Below are 19,679 nucleotides of genomic sequence, written 5' to 3'. Positions count from 1 at the left end.
GTAAAAAATGTATGCAGAAGAAAAATACACCTCACTCATACATAGTCCAACAAATAGCAAATATAGGGCATTAAGTTAAGCTGTGCATACAGGGAACTGCTATTGGGTCATACTGAGTCAACTGCTATATATGTCATACTGTAAACCTGGCACTAGAGACAGAATTCTTCTCCCTCCTAGTCTAGAGTGCATATCTTTGCTCACTGCCAGCAGTACCGGTATGCAGTATCTGGGTGTGCACATAGTAGACCTCGGCACATGGCTATGTTTAAACACTTACTTATCAACAAAGTATCCAATCACTGGAGCTTCGCTGGCTGTGTTTGGTGGCTTCCAAGTGACAATCACGTAATCTTTGTTTGCATCATAGCATTCCACATCCATTGGAGCACCTGGTGCCCCTGCAACCAAAGCTGCAGCATCTACAATGAAAATGTTTAAATATTATGAAGCAGTCCGGGAACCCTACTCCTTGGACTGCTCCCACTTCTTCAGGTCCAGGCTAGACAGAAACATTGTTCAAAACTACCAGACATTCTGGAAAAAAAAATTGGACATAGACTCCTTTGGGATAGACTGTATAAAATGCATATACAAACTATACATTATTAACTTATTGTTGCATAAATACTGCACTTTTTGCATCAGTTCTAAAGTGTGCCATGGATTAGATATGTGCATGTGATTTCAGACCTCTTTGTCTTTTCACAGAGAACCATGTGTTAAAAAAAAAAGTCTAAATAGATAAATCTACAAAATGGATCGGTTACTGGGAGACCTAGAGGCAGACATATCAAAGAGGTTCTCCACTTTACAGAATGTTCTGCTTTAGGAACCCCCAGAAATCAGCTGCAAATTTTGGGAAACATGCCAATGAGCATGTCGTTTTTAGCAGTTCCACAAAAGGATAAGTGAAGCATTAAGGTGCCCATATACCTTATACTAAAATTGGCGTAACCTGCCATTGGCGGCAGGTTCGGCCGACTGTATAAGGTGTATGGCTGCTTTCCGACTCTCAGCCAACAGATGATGTCGGTGGAGAGAATGGTGGGGCAAGGTGGATTTTTGCCTCTCAAATCTTTTATTTTGGGAAGGATAAATCCATGCCAGAGCAGTCTGGTCGTGACTTATCCCCTACCTTTTTTATACATAATACGTGAATGTTTGACCATACCGAATATTCATATGTATGGGGAAATCATGTGAGATAATTGTCATACAAATTTACTCGGCTGACAGTTATTGAAAGTGTATGGCCACCTTTACACAGTGCCAATTCCCATTATTGGGTTGTCTAAGCTGGACAGGTCCTTCGGAGCTAGAGATACTCTTTTGAAAGGGCTCTCTGCTGTGACCAGAAGATGCAGTTCCCTTGTCTAGCAACTTAGAATTCCCTAACAATGTATATGAAAATGGATTGTCTAAACTGGATAGCCCAAATAAAAATACTAAATAATAATTAATATTAAATAACTACTCAGATATCCTCTACCCCTCTATGTCAGTCGGCAAGTTAATCTGTGTAACGTTCATTGTTCTTACGGTCCTACTTTTACTATTATCATTACCATTACCAAGGGGGCTATATAAATAAATAATAATAATGATAATAATAATAATAATAAATAAACACTCACTCAGATATCCAAGTGGACAGAGAACAAAGAAGCTATCATGTGCCTGTCTCTCTTTGTGTTTCCAAGGTTATTCCCATAAAGGTTAAAGAATCCTCAATGCTTTTACGCATTATAAAATTATTTCAGGAATGTTGATCTTATTTATACACATAATAAGATGACTGAATCAGACAAATACCCGCTACAAACAGAAATCCACTGTGCTGATTGACTCCTCCTCTGGTGACCATTCTTACAGTATACAATCCTTCATCATCCTTATTCAGATGTGTCAATGTCAGGGAAGCACGTCCCTCTCCAAAATGCAGCTGGTGCCACTTGGTTTCTTTTATCAGGACATCTGAAAAGGAAATCCAATTGTAAACAAGTGAAGAGCTATCCTCCTAGTGCATATTAATATTCAGGATGAAATCTGAAAAGGGAATCATATCACAAGACAAGAAAGCAAACAGCCAAAACCATTAAACATTCTTACAGATAAAATACATCATTTCTATCCATGCTAATGTAGAGACATTACTTCCCATCTACTTTACATTTATATTGATCCATAGGTAGATAGATTTTGCCTGATAAGGAAATGGGATCAATGTAAAATGCAGTATATAAAGCTTGGGCTACATGTTGACTTTTTAAAGGTATTACTCTCATTCAGTAAAATGGTAATATAAATCAATGTAACTTTCAAGTCAAATAACTTAAAGGGGTACTCCGGTGGAAAACTTTTTTTTTTTTAATCAACTGGTGCCAGAAAGTTAAACAGATTCGTAAATTAAATTCCAAGATAGAAATGTAGGGAGAGCACACATAGAGAACTATATCACCTAATGATGCGTATAGCAAGGTCCTCGGCGACCTCTGATAGAAGTCTCCTGCGGGGTGCACGTACACAGATATGAAGCATCAAATACAACAACCAAAGAAAACGTAAGTGCACTCACCGCAGAGCTGAGACTGTCGCGTCTGGATGTCCGGTAACGGGTAGCCAGGTTACGGCATAGGCGCTGGTATCGTGTGGCGCTCAGAGGCTACGCCGGCAGTTTTGCACGTAAGTGAATGCTTCTTCCGGCCTCCGTTACCGGACATCCAGACGCGACAGTCTCAGCTCTGCGGTGAGTGCACTTACATTTTTCTTTGGTTGTTAGATTTGTTAATTACTTCTATTAAAAAATCTTAATCCTTCCAGTACTTATTAGCTGCTGAATACTACAGAGGAAATTATTTTATTTTTGGAACACAGTGCTCTCTGCTGAATAATGAGCACAGTGCTCTCTGCTGACATCTCTGTCCATTTTAGGAACTGACTAGAGCAGCATATGTTTGCTATGGGGGTTTTCTCCTACTTTGGACAGTTCTTAAAATGGACAGAGATGTCAGCAGAGAGCACTGTGCTTGTGATGTCAGCAGAGAGTTCTGTGTTCCAAAAAGAAAATAATTTCCTCTGTAGTATTCAGCAGCTAATAAGTACTGGAAGGATTAACATTTTTAAATAGAAGTAATTTGCAAATCTGTTTAACATTCTGGCACCAGTTGATAAAAAAATAATAATAATAAAAAAGATTTCCCCCATAGTACCCCTGGAAAACATTTTTTAATCAACTGGTGCCAGAAAGTTAAACAGATTTTTTTATGACTTCTATTAAAAATTCTTATTCCTTCCAGTACTTATCAGTTGCTATATGCTCCACAGGAAATTCTTTTCTTGTCCATGTCAGGAACTGTTCAGAGCAGGATAGGTTTGCTAAGGGGATTTGCTCCTACTCTGGCCAGTAGCTAAAATGGACAGAGGTTTCAGCAGAAAGGAAATTCAAAAAGAAAAGAAATTCCCGTGTAGCATACAGCACCTGATATGTACTGGAAGGGTTAAGATTTTTAAATAGAAGTAATTTACAAATCTGTTTAACTTTCTGGCACCAGTTGATTAAAAAAAAATGTTTTCCAGGATTGCTTCTTTCTCCATTTTGCTACAGGAGCCCATCTTCTACAGTGACATGGGAACAGCAGTGAGCCGGGGACAGAAGCATTTGGCTGGGGGCTTCTTACTTTCTAACAATGGATAGGGATCTGAACACGCACATCCCACCCAATCAAAACTTTTGACATATTTGTGAAGTGCATCCTCAGGAAGTCCATACAGTTGTATGGTAGACTACTTATGTGAGGGCTGCTTTTAACTGTAAGTGGATCTTAAGAACAAGCTTACAGTTAAAACCGCTGGGCGTCAGAGGCAGCTTAAGAAGCCAATAGAAATCTGGAGTGTCTCTTTGGGATGCACAAGTGTAGCATTACGCTACTTACTATGCGTGTACATCTGGGAAATAATAAATGCTCTAAGACTTCTGGTGACTGCAGCCACGAAGCTGCCTGTGATCATAAAAATAGAAGAGCACCAGTGACTGCAGGGGAGCTGGGAGCCAATATTGTTGTATGTTTTGGGTTGATTGTTTGTTTTATGTTTGGCAATGGGGAAACCTACCTACTAGGGGCCATTCTACAGGAGAAAGCTACCTCCTGGGGGCCTATTTACAGAGGAATACTACCTACTGGGCCCATCTAAAGGGAAATCTACCTACTATGGGCCTATCTACATGGGAAAACTACCTACTGGGGGCCAATCTACAGAGGAAAAACTTACAGGGGACATATCTACAGGTGGAAACTACCTACTGGGGCCTATCTACAAGGGGAAGCTACCTAATTGGGGCATATCTACAGGGGAACCTACCTACTTGGCTCTATCTAAGAGGGAAACTACCTACTGGGAGTGCTATCAAAAAGGGCAAACTTCCTATTGACAGGGCTATCTACAGGGTGAATTAAGCTACTGTGCGGCTATCTACAAGTGGAACCTATCTAATGAGGGCTATCTACATGTGGTAACTACCTCCTGGGGGCTTAGCTACAGGGAGAACTTACCTACAGGGGGCCTATCTACCAGTAAAACTACCTACTGGGGGCCTATATACAGAAGGATGGTACCTACTGGGGCTTATCCATAGGGCTATAGGGGAACCTACCAACTGAGACCTATCTAGAGGGGGAACTATTTACTAGGAGCACTATCTAGGGGGAAACTACTTACTGAGGGGGGCAACCCTGCTATTAAGGGCTTTCTTTAGGCAAATTCTTCAGAGATGAGTTATGGCTGGAAGAAATCATCCTATCAGTCTAGTCTGGATGGATATGCTGATCAAAAAATACGTCTCCTGGGAGTCACTGGATGCAACTACACTGTTATCACTTATACAGTCATTAAAACTATGTAGAATTGATATCTACCATTGTATGGGGGATACTGGTCTGTGTATAATCTTTTTTTTATTATTAACAGTATGGTGATAATGTGGTCATGGTGTGGTGGAATTATTATTATTTTTAAAACCTGCCCCCTAAAAAAAATCCTGCAAATGCCCCTGGTTCATTTAACTGTATATAAATATATTTAGTCTGTTTACATGATTCAACTTGAAAAGACTTTATTATTCACAATTAGGTAACATCATTGTTAGACAAAGATCTCTAAAATATATTTTTAGCTGCTTTAAAAAAGGACCTCAAATGAAGTCAAAACATTAAAGCTCAGGTGAAAATATGTGTATTTGAAATGGCGTGCAGCCACTTTTCTTAGTTTAATGTATATATTCTCTAACTGGGCACTGCCATATCCAAAAACTTTTTACTTGTTGTTGTCACTGATCAAACATAAACACCTTTTGTAATATATATATATATATATATATATATATATATATTTTTTTTTTTTTTTTTTTTTTTTTTTTGGGGATCTGACAGGTTCGCTTGAATGTATGTTTACATTAAAACAGTGGTATTTGCATTATGCCAAGGGTCTGAATATAGCTTTTGGACCAGATCCTAGGACAGCCAAGCTACATTCTGGTATATTCCTATTACTGGATGTAAGATATTAATGTTTGCCTGGGCATGGATCATGTTTACTCTTCAATGTTATATAAAGTATAGAACTAGAAGACACATATAGTCATTTGTATGCATTTTGCTAATATTGTGAAGAATATAATGCCCACCTAATGATTGGATACATATGCTATAGGTGCTACAAGAAACACAAAATATCCATAGGAAAACAAGTGAAGCAATTGAAGTGTAGGGTTTATAGGAATAGACTCTGCCATGGACCTTAGTACTAAGAAGGTTACCATTGGATCAGATGTGTTATTTGTAGCTTCTGGACTCCAGTGCAAAATCTGTAACCGGGCCCCTATCTACTATGCGCTATTTATAATACTGGTATCTTATTATATGGCAGAGGAAGGCGACTGCTACCTCTGCATCCCCTATAGCTACAATCCTGCACTAGATGATCAGAACCAGCCATCAAACAGAGACTTTACTTAGTTTAATAGGTCACTATTACCCACAATGGGGGCAGTGGAAGAGGAAAAGTAAAAACATATCTGCCCAGAACATTCTCCACATACTACACAGTTCACACATAGTATCCTGTAACGTGATCAGAATGAACAAACTGTACTCGAGCAATATTCAGATCTCTCACATCGCATCTTCTTCATGATCTCTTCTACATCAAAATATTTCAGCCGTATCACTATTATCTCTACAAAACTAATGTTTAAAACAAGCAGGATTTTTATAGTGAATAACAGTGATTTATTTCTTTAAGTTTCAGACCTTTTATACAAAATATCTATGTAAGATCAATGTCCCATGACACCCCATACGTCTTAATGTGGAAGCTTAGACAACCTTAATTTATTTTGTTTTAAGTTCTCGCCAAATGAAATGTTTTTCATGGATTATATATGCGCAAAGTTCTCCAAAGGACGTTTTGATGTGAAAACTCTGATTAATTTCACGTTCAGCTGTCAGGATATTAAAATGGACATTTAACATTTAATATGTTTGTTGAATGAAGAGTCACTTACCGTCTCTGTACCACTGCGCTTCAGGTCGTAGTCTGCTGATGTCGGGCGTTAAAAGCATAGAGCAAGACAAAGTAAGTGTTTCACCTTCCACTCCAAATGTTACGCCAAATGTTTCCAGGAACTTCACCTCAATGTGGGTGAAAGAAATTGCTGCTGTCAAAGGCACTGTAATTATATGGAAGAAATCCTCAGTAATACAAAGATGGGGAGAACGTTCTCTCTATCTGTCTGTCATACTTCTATTATTTATCTGCCTGTCCATCTGCATAAAACTAAAATGCGTCATGATTTGGAGACCAGACCAATTGAAGTTTGTAGTCTTATCACATTATGTTATATGTCACTCTGTATGGATTTATTTATTGATACATTTAAATTAGTTAGCAATGTATGTTGCATACAAATGTAATACAGTATTCCCTCACGTTACAATATTCATTGGTTCCAGGGCGACCAGTGTATGTTAAAAAAAAATTGTATGTAGAAACCAGAACTCTAAAGATGTTGTCCAGAAATAGGGAAAAGTAAGGAATAATAAGAAGATATATAATACAATTAAAGCAAGTTCTTACATATTAAAGGGGTACTCCGCCTCTGGCATCTTATCCCCTATCCAAAGGATAGGGGATAAGATGTTAGATCACCGCAGTCCCGCTGCTGGGGATCCCCAGGATCCCCGCTGTGGCACCCCGCTATCATTACTGCACAGAGCGAGTTCGCTCTGTGCGTAATGACGGGCGATACAGGGGCCGGAGCAGCGTGACGTCATGGCTCCGCCCCTCATGACATCAAGGCCCGTCCCCTTAATTCAAGTCTATGGCAGGGGGCATGATGACCGCCACGCCCCCTTCCCATAGACTTGTATTGACGGGGCAGGCCGTGACGTCACGAGGGGCGGAGCCGTGATGTAACGATGCTCCTGCCCCTGTATTGCCCATCATTACGTGCAGAGCGAACTCGCTCTGCGCAGTAATGATAGCGGGGTGCTGCAGCAGCGATCCCCGGGGTTCCCAGCAGTGGGACCCCGGCGATCTGACATCTTATCCCCTATCCTTTGGATAGGGGATAAGATATCTAGGGGCGGAGTACCCCTTTAATGTATGACAGAGCTGCTGGTTGTGTGTGGTATTACAGCTTGGATCCATTCACTTTAATTAAACTGAGCTGTAATACCACATACAACCTGAGGACAGAAGTGGTGCTGTTTTTGGAAGGATTAGCCCTGTGTTTCTATCCCTGGATAACACTTTAAAGTGTCACAGTCATTTAAAAAACATGTCAAAGAAACTTATCAAATGTTTTGATTAGTCAGAGTCTGGGTATTTAGACCCCCACCAATTGCTAGTATGATCCAGATGAAGCGTATGGTTAATCGCTTCTCTCCCAGTCTTGCTAGTCGCTCCACAAGACGTGCTCCATAGACTTGCTATAGAAGCCGTCTGCTGCAGCGAGCAGGGAGATGGGGAAAGAAGTGTTTAGCTGAGTGCTTCTTCCTCCTCCATCTAGTGATCAGTGGGAGTCTGATAAAGAATATTTGACACGTCCAAAGTTTTTTTTGTTTTTTTTTTACACTTTCTAAATCTCTGTATAATGTTCTTTTAGCATTGCTGAATAAAGAGTTACTTACAGTGAGGCAACAAACCAGGATGAAGGGGTTCATCTTCTGATCGGAACCCTAGAAAAATGCCATATAGTTACCATCAGGGATCATTTTAAGAAACTTTAATTCAGGACAAATACAGAAGATATAGATATGTCATTGTGACTTTTACATTTTTCAATCAGTAAATAAAAATAACAAATGCGCTTATTAGAAAATATTTGCAGTGTTTTCTGCTCATTAAAGTTCTCTCCAACCGTTTTCATAAAGATGGCAGGAACAAAATAGGAAAACATGTTTGTTCAGGTTAAAACATGTTAATAGAGTCCAAAAGTCCTGGGGAACATTAACAGCCCTGACCAGCCCTGTACTATGCTCTAATACACATCTTCTATATTCTCATTAAATGGTTCTTCATTACGACCATCCGGAAAAAGTTCACAGAACAGTTAGCGCCTGTGAACCCAGAAGCTGCAAATTTCATACTGGCTGAACCGCAAGATTCTAAAACATTCAGATGACCTTTCATTTGGGCTTCATTAGATAGTAATGCTGTCGTAACACTTTCATAATTTAAAGGGGAACTCCACTGGAAAACATGTTTTTTTTTTTAAATCAACTGGTGCCAGAAAGTTAAACAGATTTGTAAATGACTTCTATTTAAAAATCTTAACCCTTCCAGTACTTATCAGCTGCTGTATGCTCCACAAGAAGTTATTTTCTTTTTTTTAATTTCCTTTCTGTCTGACCACAGTGCTCTCTGCTGACACCTCTGTCCATTTTAGGAACTGTCCAGAGCAGGATAGGTTTGCTATGGGGATTTGCTCCTACTTTGGACAGTTCCTAAAATGGACAGAGGTGTCAGCAGAGAACACTGTGGTCAGACAGAAAGGAAATTCAAAAAGAAAAGAACTTCCTGTGGAGCATATAGTAGCTGATAAGTACTGGAAGGATTAAGATTTTTAAATAGAAGTCATTTACAAATCTGCTTAACTTGCTTACCCCTTTAAGCAAAAGCTCCATCTCGGAAAGCTTAATAAAATATATCCATGTTCTGGTGAGAATTTGTATAAAACAATGTCGTCAGAAATGGCGAAATACAGCGCCTTCTATGGAGAAAACTCTGCTTCATTCTCTTTTCTCCCAGCTTTATAGATAATGCATAGACCTATTTCATTTGGACGAATTTTACAGAAGGCAACCGATGGGATTAAGTAAAATGAATGCGTTGTCCCAGCAATGCGACAGCCTCTCCCTGGTGCGGCGAGCGCTATGTTCATCTACGAGGCATTTGTCAGACCTGTCACCGGTTTCAGTAACTTTTCTAATCAGAAAAGTGACAGGAAAAACATGATAAACGAGTCACCTATGTATCAGAAAAATAAATATGGCATCCCGCCCAAGTTCCCTACCTTTTTTTTAAACAAATAAACAATATCTTAAGAAATCTGCCCGTCTTTTATTTAAGTGCTTGCGCGGCATAACGTAAACTAGTGGGTCAGACCTTGAACGCCGGGGTATTGATTTTTTTTTTTATTTTTTTTTTTCTGCATCTACTTAAAAGTTTGCTCCACTTACTTTTCACGATCACAGCAGCATTGGTCGATGACTGTCCATGAACATTCCTTGCAACTGCGCTGTATGTAGCGGTGTCGTTTGTATTAGTTCTAAATGGAACATTAAAACAACATTATTTGTATTTTATTTACAAATATCGTGGCAAACCGATACCTTTTCTTAGTGTTCTAAGTATGTATGCAAAACCTTACATTTCATTGTCTATAGCAGTGGTCTTCAACCTGCAGAACTCCAGATGTTGCAAAACTACAACTCCCAGCATGCCCGGACAGCCAACGGCTGTCCGGGCATGCTGGGAATTGTAGTTTTGCAATATCTGGAGGTCCGCAGGTTGAAGACCACTGGTCTATAGCAATGTTTCCCAACCGGGGTGCCTCCAGCTGTTGCACAATTACAACTCCTAGCATGCCGTGAGTTGTAGTTTTGCAACAGCTGGAGGCACTCTGGTTGGGAAACACAGGTCTAAACCAAGCTTTCCAGCTGTTGAAAATACAAATCTCAGTATGTCCAGCTGTCGAGCCTAATCCTTACGAATATATAGTAGCTAAAATATAACTAAATAGCTACCAGTCAAGCATAAGGGGCATATTACAAGGAAGCAAACACTTAAAATCAATGTTTTATTACAAAGTCCTTTACAAAAACCATAACTGCAGTTCTCGAGCAACCCACTAGGTGGCACTGCATGGAAGAAAATATAACAGAGAGAATTTACTAATAGAAGCAGAGGCTTACTCTTTATTTATCTTATCGTAAAAATGTATCAAAGCTATGGTATTGTAATAAACATGGATACAATATATCTTCAAGAATAGGATATACAAATGCGAGTGATTGTCGAGATTTGGAAAAAAAACATTGAATTGTGTATATGCTACTTGAAAATTGATGTATTTTTTATTTTATTTTTTAAGAAAAGGCATACTTTATTTTGAGGGGGGCTGTTGGCTAGTATGTCACCAAAGAACTACAGACTGTTGGTGTGGACAGTAAGTGTGGTGTTCTGGGTTTCCCACAATCTCTTGCATTTCAATGTACAGTGGTCCCTCAAGTTACAATATTAATTGGTTCCAGAAAGACCATTGTATGTTGAGACCATAACTCTATGGAAACCTGAAGCCACCAAAATGTCATCCAAAAAATAGGAAAAAGTGAGGATTAAAGAAAATTAAGTAGATAACTAATATAGATAAAGCATGTCCTACATATAAAAGTAAGAAAGATCTGTGGGGAGATGTAAATCACGGTCTATGTAGAGGACAGGAGCTTCTTCAGGGTCCTGTACAGTACACGCAACGTCCTAAAAAAGTAACATGGAGCCGCCCTTACCTGGTGTCCAGAGGAGCAGCTAACTGTGGCACAGGTAAATAGTACAGAATATGTAATACCACCCTGTACTGTAGGGGGCGCTACCAGACATCAGTCAGTGCATGCACCTCAGTAATACAGGAGTTTTATCAGTGAATGCCCATTCTGATTGGTCAGCTCTTCCAGTTATTGACACGTTTCACAGATCTGGACTGTCAGTAGCATTGTATGTTGAGTCTGGTTTGAGGTTACAGTGGTCCAGAAAAGACCATTGTATGTTGAAAATATTGAATGTTGAGGCCATTGTAAGTTGAGGGATCACTGTAATTGGTGGAGCTTATTGGCCCTTTCTATAGTAGACTATCAACTATAGTGGACACAAAAGACTATGTTCACAAGGCAGAATTTCCATGTGGAATTCTGCACGGAGATGCCCCAGCAGCAGACTTCCATTGCTTTCAATGGGATCCTGCTGCGCTGTGCACATAGCAGAATTTCCACGCGGGAAACATCTGGCATGGAAATTCAAATTCTGGTGTCCGCAGAAAAAATACACATGTCTATTCTTTCAGCGGCCAATGTACAGAATGCATTGCTATCTATGAGTTGGCACATTCCTGAGTGGTCTTAGCGCCAGCATGTTACCGCTGTCAGGGGCAATGTTCCGTGCGGACATTACCATGTGTACATAGCCTAAGAGTCAGTTTACATTCTGCTTAGGGCTGGGTTACTGGGAGGACAAAAGAAGCAATTGCTTTAGGAATTCCAGAGTATCCAAGTGATGGACAGGCGTGGTGCTGTTCTTAAACAAAAATAAATAAAATTAACCATGTTTTCTAATCCTGGGTAACAACTCAATACTCTCATGTTCTCTTGTTCTGGATGAGGAAATTCACGACATTTACTAAAGAATTATTTGCTTATTGCAATTGTCATCTTCATGCTAAGACCAACCTCACTCTCTTCTTGTTATTGAGGAATAACACATTGTTTCAAACAAATGGAAACAAGAAAAAAGTATAAAATACAGTTACTAGTAAAACAAACACTAAACCAACCTAAAACACATGTTTAAAGGGGTTATCCAGGGAAAAACTATTTTTTTTGTATATCAACTGTCTCCAAGAAGTTAAACAGATTTGTAAATTACTTCTATTAGAAAAATGTTAATCCTTTCAGTACTTATGAGCTGCTGAAGTTGAGTTGTTCTTTTCTGTCTGAGTGCTCTCTGATGACACGTGTCTCAGAAACCGCCCAGTTTTGAAGCAAATCCCCATAGCAAACCTCTTCTACTCTGTGCAGTTCCCGAGACAAGCAGAGATGTCAGCAGAGAGCACTGTTGCCAAACAGAAAACAACAACTCAACTTCAGCAGCTGATAATTATTGAAAGGATTAAAACATTTTAATAGAAGTAATTTACAAATCTGTTTAACTTTCTGGAGCCAGTTGAAAAAAAAAAAGTTTTTCCTGGAATACCCCTTTAAATACGCCAAAGCTATGACAATCCACCATCAACCAAATCTAACACCTGTGAATTAGAAGTTATCCTTGGTTGTGGGATTGCGCATTTCTTTCCCTTTCTACCTTCTTTTCCTCTTCCCCATCCCTTCTCTCTGCTTTCCTAACTACATTTTCTTCAATTTATTTCCCCAATTTCTCCTTCACCTTTAAATTTTTTTTGTTTATGTGAGACTTATGAGACCTTTAATACATATCCCTTCCTATTTACGCAGTGTATCATTTCGGATGTGAATTCTTGAATACCTCCTGTATTAATATTTTTCAATAAAAAATACAGCACTGAAGGAGCAACTAGATAAACCGATGGGAACGCTTGGACTGACATTTATAATTACTTGTGATGTTCTCATTTTGGCACAAGTATTTTCCAGCCCAGGCAAAGATTGCCCAGTATATACAGATAGACAAATGTCACCAGGGAAGAGCTCTCTAACACAGTACATTCAAGATGACAGCCAAGAAATTCCAAGCTGTTTTAAGTCTCAGCAGATCAGTTTGCAGACAGCTCAGCAACATGGTATGAACAGCTGAGAGTACTAGAGACGTACAGAGTCGCTATCATCATAGGGATCAAGATGAGAAATTAAGAAGTGCTTCTACCCTCAAGATCCATTCACATGCTGGACTTCCTTCCCTGTCTTAAACAGTTCCTATAGTCAGGAGGTTAAATTAGGTAGTGTGTATGTACTACTTTCTACTTCCTTAGGATCAGCCAAACTTTCAACATTTTTAAAGGGGTACTCCCACCCTAGACATCTTATCCCCTATCCAAAGGATAAGGGATAAGATGTCTGATCGCGGGGGTCCCACTGCTGGGGATCCCCGCAATGTTGCATGCAGCACCCACCTGTTTCTTGTCCGGAAGCGCATGGAGGGTCTGGGTCGCGACCACAGGAATGGAAGTCCGTGACATCAGGACTCCGCCCCCGTGTGGCGTCATGCCCCGTCCCCTCAATGCAAGTCTATGGGAGGGGGCGTGACTGCGGTCACACCCCCTCCCATAGACTTGCATTGAGAGGACGGGGCGTGACGTCACTCGGGGGCGGAGTCCTGACGTCACGGACTTTCATTCCCGTGGTCGTGACCCAGACCCTTCAGTGCTTCCGGACAAGAAACAGGTGGGGGGTGCCACATGCAACATTGCGGGGGTCCCCAGCGGCAGGACCCCCGCGATCAGACATCTTATCCCCTATCCTTTGGATAGGGGATAAGATGTCTAGAGTGGGAGTAACCCTTTAAGCATGGGCTTTATCACAAAGAATTACATTGCTCAAGACCGATTCACAACATTCAAAAATATATCAATGAAGCTAGACTCTTAAACATTGTATCACACATGCAAATAAAACAGAATCCATGTATGGGAATGTTACTTTAAGCAATTAAGAACATAGCACTATTAATGCATGGAGCATGGTCCTGAGTTTTAATCCTTCCCGTGCCAAGGACATACGTCATACTTCTTGGCAGGGAAGCATTTCAATGTCCTAGGACATATCTGATATCTGCTAAAGGCTCAGCATAGACACTGGCCTGTGTGGAAGAGGAGAGGACGCAGTGGTGGACATGACGGCAGCATGCAGAGAAAGAGAAGGATCTGAGGTCCTTTTCCTGACCCTGTAAGATTTTCAATGAGCCCAGGGGTAGGAGAAAACATTTTTACATGTTATTAACGCCCCCTTTTTAGTCAGAGAGCACATTTGAGCAGGAGGCACTAAGGGGGCAGTATTGCTGAGTGAGGGCACTAAGAGGCACTACTACTTAACGGGGGTCTCTAAGGGGTATAATAACTGAGCCGGTGGCCCAATTACTTGGTGAAGGCATCATGTTTGAACTAACACAGGTGAGTACTTTAACTGTGGTGGAAAAAAATGTTTTCAAATCAACTGGTGCCAGAAAGTTAAACAGACTTGTAAATGAATTCCATTAAAAAATCTTAATCCTTACAGTACTTATCAGCTGCTATATACTGCAGAGGAAGTTCTTTTCTTTTTGATTTTTTTTTCAGTCTGACCACAGTGCTCTCTGCTGACACCTCTGTCAATGTCAAGAACTGCCCAGAGCAGTAGAGGTTTGCTATGGGGATTTGCTTTTACTCTGGGCAGTTCCTAAAATGGACAGATGTGTCAGCAGAGAGCACTGTGGTCAGACTGGAAAGAACTACTCAACTTTCTCTGTAGTATACAGCAGATGATAAGTACTGGGAGGCTTAAGACTTTTTAATAGAAGTAATTCAAATTGGTTGATTTGAAAACATTTGTTTTCCCTCAGAGAACCCTTTAAGGGAATAGCATTACTATGGGTGAGCACACATACAAATGAGGGCTCTGAGTCAGCAGAAATCGTTCCAAACAATGAACAAAATTTCAGCTCACCCTTGGTGACCCCAGAGCGCACAGACTGAGTAAGGCAACACCACTTCATGCAGGAAGAATAGCTAAAGGTGTCCAGCGCAGGTATTCATACAAAACAAAGTTCTTTATTGATCATGAAAAGCCATGACAGGAGTGAAAGTAATGCGTTTCAGGTGTACGATTAAGGGTGCTAATGCACCTGAAACCCGTTACTTTCACTCCTGTCATGGCTTTTCATGATCAATAAAGAACTTTGTTTTGCATGAATACCTGTGCTGGACACCTTTATCTATCCTTCCAGTAGAAATCGTTATAACAGTCTGGCCAGGAGAGAGATAAAAGGGAAACTGAACAACATCAACCAAAGGAGATGCCCCCTGTGGGTCACTAGATGTAACTTCACTGTAATCACTTACATCTGATCTACAGCAGGATTATACCCTGCAGAGCACCAGTATAGTACTAGTATGTGACCGCTATATGGGCACTGTGCGAAAATGTTATTGGTAATATTGGTCTCTGAGGTGGTCTAGATATAGGTGGTCATTGTCTAGATGTATTATTTGGCATTTGTATAGTGCTATTATTTAGTAAACACATGACTCTTATTCACAGATATCCTATGATATATAAAAATGTAGCAATAGGTATTTTGAGTTTGTTAACCTGACACAGCATTTTATCGTGCCAGGATAGCCTAATGCACCAGGGATCAAGATGTGACCAGTAACTGAGGATGGGGCAAATTATTCGGGTACTGAACTGATGTATCTAAGGATAAAGATTCCATAATAAAATAAAATCCAGGGACAATGTACTAATGAGGTGTATCTAAGCCTGTCATGTACTAAAAAAAAAAGTTGTTTGATTATTTTCTAGCTATGCACCCTCCCCCCAATCTGGTATAGCTGAGGAGATGGCATATTAAGTATAATGATAGGCACAGTCCTTGCGGTTGAACTCAAGCAGGCTTTACCCTTTTGGACATTGTTAGCTTAGTAGTAACAGCAATATGTACAGAGGTTCAAAATACGAGGCTGTACTCAAATATAGGCACAGTTATGTTAACACCCTGTGGACTCAGTCTCTATCCCCTGAATCAGGGTAACAGTGCGCACAGTCTCTACACTCACAGCCTGCACTTCCGGGCACAATGCTTACACCGCGCCATCGGTACTCTCTTGGATGTCTTTGATGTGTAGACGTCACTACTAGTACACTTCCGTATCTGGAATGTTTTCAATGTAGTTGTCAATTACTATGTCAGTCTTTACTGTCACTGTTGGGAATCGCACCGTCCACTCTCTCTATGGCCCAGTCAGCAATTTTACCATTTAAAGAGGTTTAAGCAGATTATTATCAAATAAAACTATATGACTACAAAAATACAATTCATGCTCCATCTATTCAACTGCTAATTCGGCAAGTTCTCTGCTGCAATATGATTGATCAATAATATCATAGTCATCAAATATTCATTCTGTATTCCATGAATGTTGCTAAAATCTTTAAAAGGTCAATGGCACAAACCACACTGGACATTGCTCCCACACTACAATAAATACATAAAATACATAAATAAATAAAATGAAAAAGTTACTCTAAACATAGGCTTATAATGACACCAAGCAATGTCTACAGCAGTGTGCCTGTATGTAGGATTATGACAGAATTAGAGATGAGCAAACTTACAGTAAATTCGATTCGTCACAAACTTCTCGGCTCGGCAGTTGATGACTTATCCTGCATAAATGAGTTCAGCTTTCAGGTGGTCCCGTGGGCTGGAAAAGGTGGATACAGTCCTAGGAGTATCTTTCCTAGGACTGTATCCACCTTTTCCAGCCCACCGGAGCACCTGAAAGCTGAACTAATTTATGCAGGATAAGACATCAACTGCCGAGCCGAGAAGTTCGTGACGAATCGAATTTACTGTAAGTTCGCTCATCTCTAGACAGAATGATAACTGATATAAGAAGCAGCATAGGGGAGTCGGTAGATAAAAACATTTAATTGGGTTAAACAAGAGTGGAATTTTGAAAAATGGGGGTTGATGTCAGCACCTGGCAAAGCTGGGCAGATGCCACTACATTTGGCACAAGGCTCCAGCATCAGAGAAGTCTAAATTAGTAATGAACCTGCCATCAATATGGGAAATGTCTCTTTTGCTGTCACCTGAGTCCAACCAAGTAGGGCTACTATGTCTCGTATCACAAGAGCCCTCATTAACCTGGAGCTGACCCTACTGGAAATGCCTTTTGCAGAAAAAAAAAAAGCACTGGAAATGAATTTGAAGTATGTCCTTTCGCAATGTTATTAACCTCACGTACACCTCATTTACACGCCTTTGGTAATGAGACACTTTCATACATGACCTCACTTTTCAGGAGAGACTCCTAGAAAGCAGCTGAAGAACTGCAGCAGAATTTTTAGGAATTAGTCAGGAAGTTTGCATACCGCCCCCTGCTGGTAGTATTATAACAAGGGGTTGGGTGACCGAAAAAATGAATGGTGTTAAACTTTACAGAGTCCTTTATATACTAGTCGATTTTGCAGTGGCTCCTAACAAATCCCATTGACCTATAGTGGGTGCTGTATAGGTTTCTATAAAAAAATAAAAGGCAGAATACACTATCCCATGTTCTTCAAATACTTTATGCCCATGAAAAACAAGTAAAGGTAGATGGAACAGAACCAAATATTAAGGGCCTTATACTGCCAAGCAATATACCTGTGTACCGAAAACAGTACAATTCAGAGTAAATGTAAATCTAAATGTCTTGGTCTAACGAAGAGACAATTGTATTTTACCGGCACAGCTGGTATTTTGGCCACCCTGCCAGTATTTTTATATTAAAATTACCAGCAATGCAATGGCCGGTGTTTATCAAACCAATCCTCCAACTCCCGGAATGTTGCACCATAACCTACACCAGTGTTTTCCAACAAGAGCGCCTCCAGCTGTTGCAAAACTACAACTCCCGGCATGCTAGGAGTTGTAATTGTGTAACAGCTGAAGGCATCCCGGTTGGGAAACATTGCTATAGACCAGTGGTCTTCAACCTGCGGACCTCCAGATGTTGCAAAACTACAATTCCCAGCATGCCCGGACAGCCGTTGGCTGTCCGGGCATGCTGGGAGTTGTAGTTTTGCAACAGCTGGAGGCTCCCCTGGTTGGGATACACTGACCTATACTATGTACTACTATATAGTCCAACCTGCTGGGAGTTGTAGTTTTCGTTTGGGGCAGCTGCTGAGCCAGAGGCTGTATCAGGGCATGCTGGGAGTTGTAGTTTTGCAACAGCTGGAGGCACCCCTGGTTGGGATACACTGACCTATACTATATACTACTATATAGTCCAACCTGCTGGGAGTTGTAGTTTTCGTTTGGGGCAGCTGCTGAGCCACAGGCTGTATCAGGGCATGCTGGGAGTTGTAGTTAGTAACCAAGTGCAACTCCCGAATTGAATTAAACAAAAGCGATCAAAAAGTCCCATCAAAACAAAAATGGTACTGTTAAAAACTACAGATCAGGGTGCAAAAAAATGAGCCCTCATATGGGCCCGTATAAGGAGAAATAAAAAAAAGTTATAAGGGTCAGAATAGGACAAAATTTCCCCCACATATGTTTATCCTGTGATGTCACGCATATATAATTAATTATTCAAATGAACATGGCCGGTATTTTATTTTTTTTGCAAGAAAAGTGGCAACCCTAGTCACAACTCATTCACAGAATCTGTCTTCTTAGACAAACCTTTAGAAATAAAGGCATTTTAAAGGGTATTCCAGGAAAAAACTTTGTAAATTACTTCTATTAAAAAATCTTAATCCTTTCAGTATTTATGAGCTTATGAAGTTAAGGTTGTTCTTTTCTGTCTAAGTGCTCTCTGATGACACGTGTCTCGGGAACCGCCCAGTTTAGAAGAGGTTTGATGTGGGGATTTGCTTCTAAACTGGGTGTTTCCCTAGAAACGTGTCATCAGAGAGCACTTAGACAGAAAAGAACAATCTTAACTTCAGAAGCTCAGAAGTACTGTAAGGATTAAGATTTTTTAATAGAAGTCATTTACAAACCTGTTTAACTTTCTGGAGCCAGTTGATATATAAAAAAGAGTTTTTTCCTGGAATACCCCTTTAACACTCAAGAAAGACACATTGAAATAGTGAATTTACTGACTAGTCAGGGCTTTGTTTGGGTTAAAGTGATCAATATATAAAGTTAGTTAGGCGGCCCCTATTGGCCAGTCAACTCAAAACTAATTTTACATAGGACATATGGCTCCAGATGGCCCAAAAAAAAAGCTTGGAACCTTGGGAATGAAAAAAAAACAACCTGTATTTAGCCCTCAGTTCACCAAGACTCCAGTACCACAGCCACAGTTTCCCCTGCCAGAAGGGCTCAATGATGCCCCCATACCCTGAGTATGACACTACAGTCAGTCATTGGTCTCAGAGATCTCTTCCTGCCTGTACTACATGTGACTAATGAGGCCAGTGATTGGCTGCAGCATCACATGCCCAATGTACGGGAGAATCATCCCAGCATTTCCAGGGGGAAAACACATTGAGGGAGATTCATCAAAACCTGTCCAGAGGAAATGTTGCTGAGTTGCCCATAGCAGCCAATCAGATCGCTACTTTCATTTTTCAGAGGCCTTTTCAAAAACGAAAGAAGCGATCTGATTGGTTGCTATGGGCAACTCAGCAACATTTCCTTTGGACAGGTTTTGCTAAATCTCCCTCATTGTTTTGTTT

General features: G+C 40.4%; 1 protein-coding gene across 6 annotated transcripts in view; it reads right to left on the bottom strand.

The window, feature by feature from the left end:
* MYOM2 (myomesin 2) overlaps nt 1–19,679 on the bottom strand; it is a 158,476-nt gene that overhangs the window by 118,843 nt on the left and 19,954 nt on the right. For 4 of the 6 annotated variants that reach the window (XR_008891211.1, XM_056565676.1, XM_056565678.1 and 1 more), the window contains 5 exons: nt 9,741–9,829; nt 8,190–8,237; nt 6,563–6,727; nt 1,816–1,977; nt 281–422 (listed from right to left, as the gene is read on the bottom strand). Coding sequence is in view for 5 of the 6 variants with exons in the window: in XM_056565676.1 (XP_056421651.1) it covers nt 281–422; nt 1,816–1,977; nt 6,563–6,727; nt 8,190–8,237; nt 9,741–9,829 (606 nt within the window). In the remaining variant the exon portion in view is untranslated. Of the gene's footprint in view, nt 1–280; nt 423–1,815; nt 1,978–6,562; nt 6,728–8,189; nt 8,238–9,740; nt 9,830–19,279; nt 19,528–19,679 lie in introns of those variants that run through there. The other 2 variants (XM_056565680.1, XM_056565681.1) reach the window with 2 other exon arrangements.

This window comes from Hyla sarda, chromosome 3, assembly GCF_029499605.1.
Source record: "Hyla sarda isolate aHylSar1 chromosome 3, aHylSar1.hap1, whole genome shotgun sequence".
Taxonomy (NCBI): domain Eukaryota; kingdom Metazoa; phylum Chordata; class Amphibia; order Anura; family Hylidae; genus Hyla; species Hyla sarda.
Note: the sequence above shows the minus strand (reverse complement) of the source record. Positions and strands in the feature narration are given on the sequence as shown.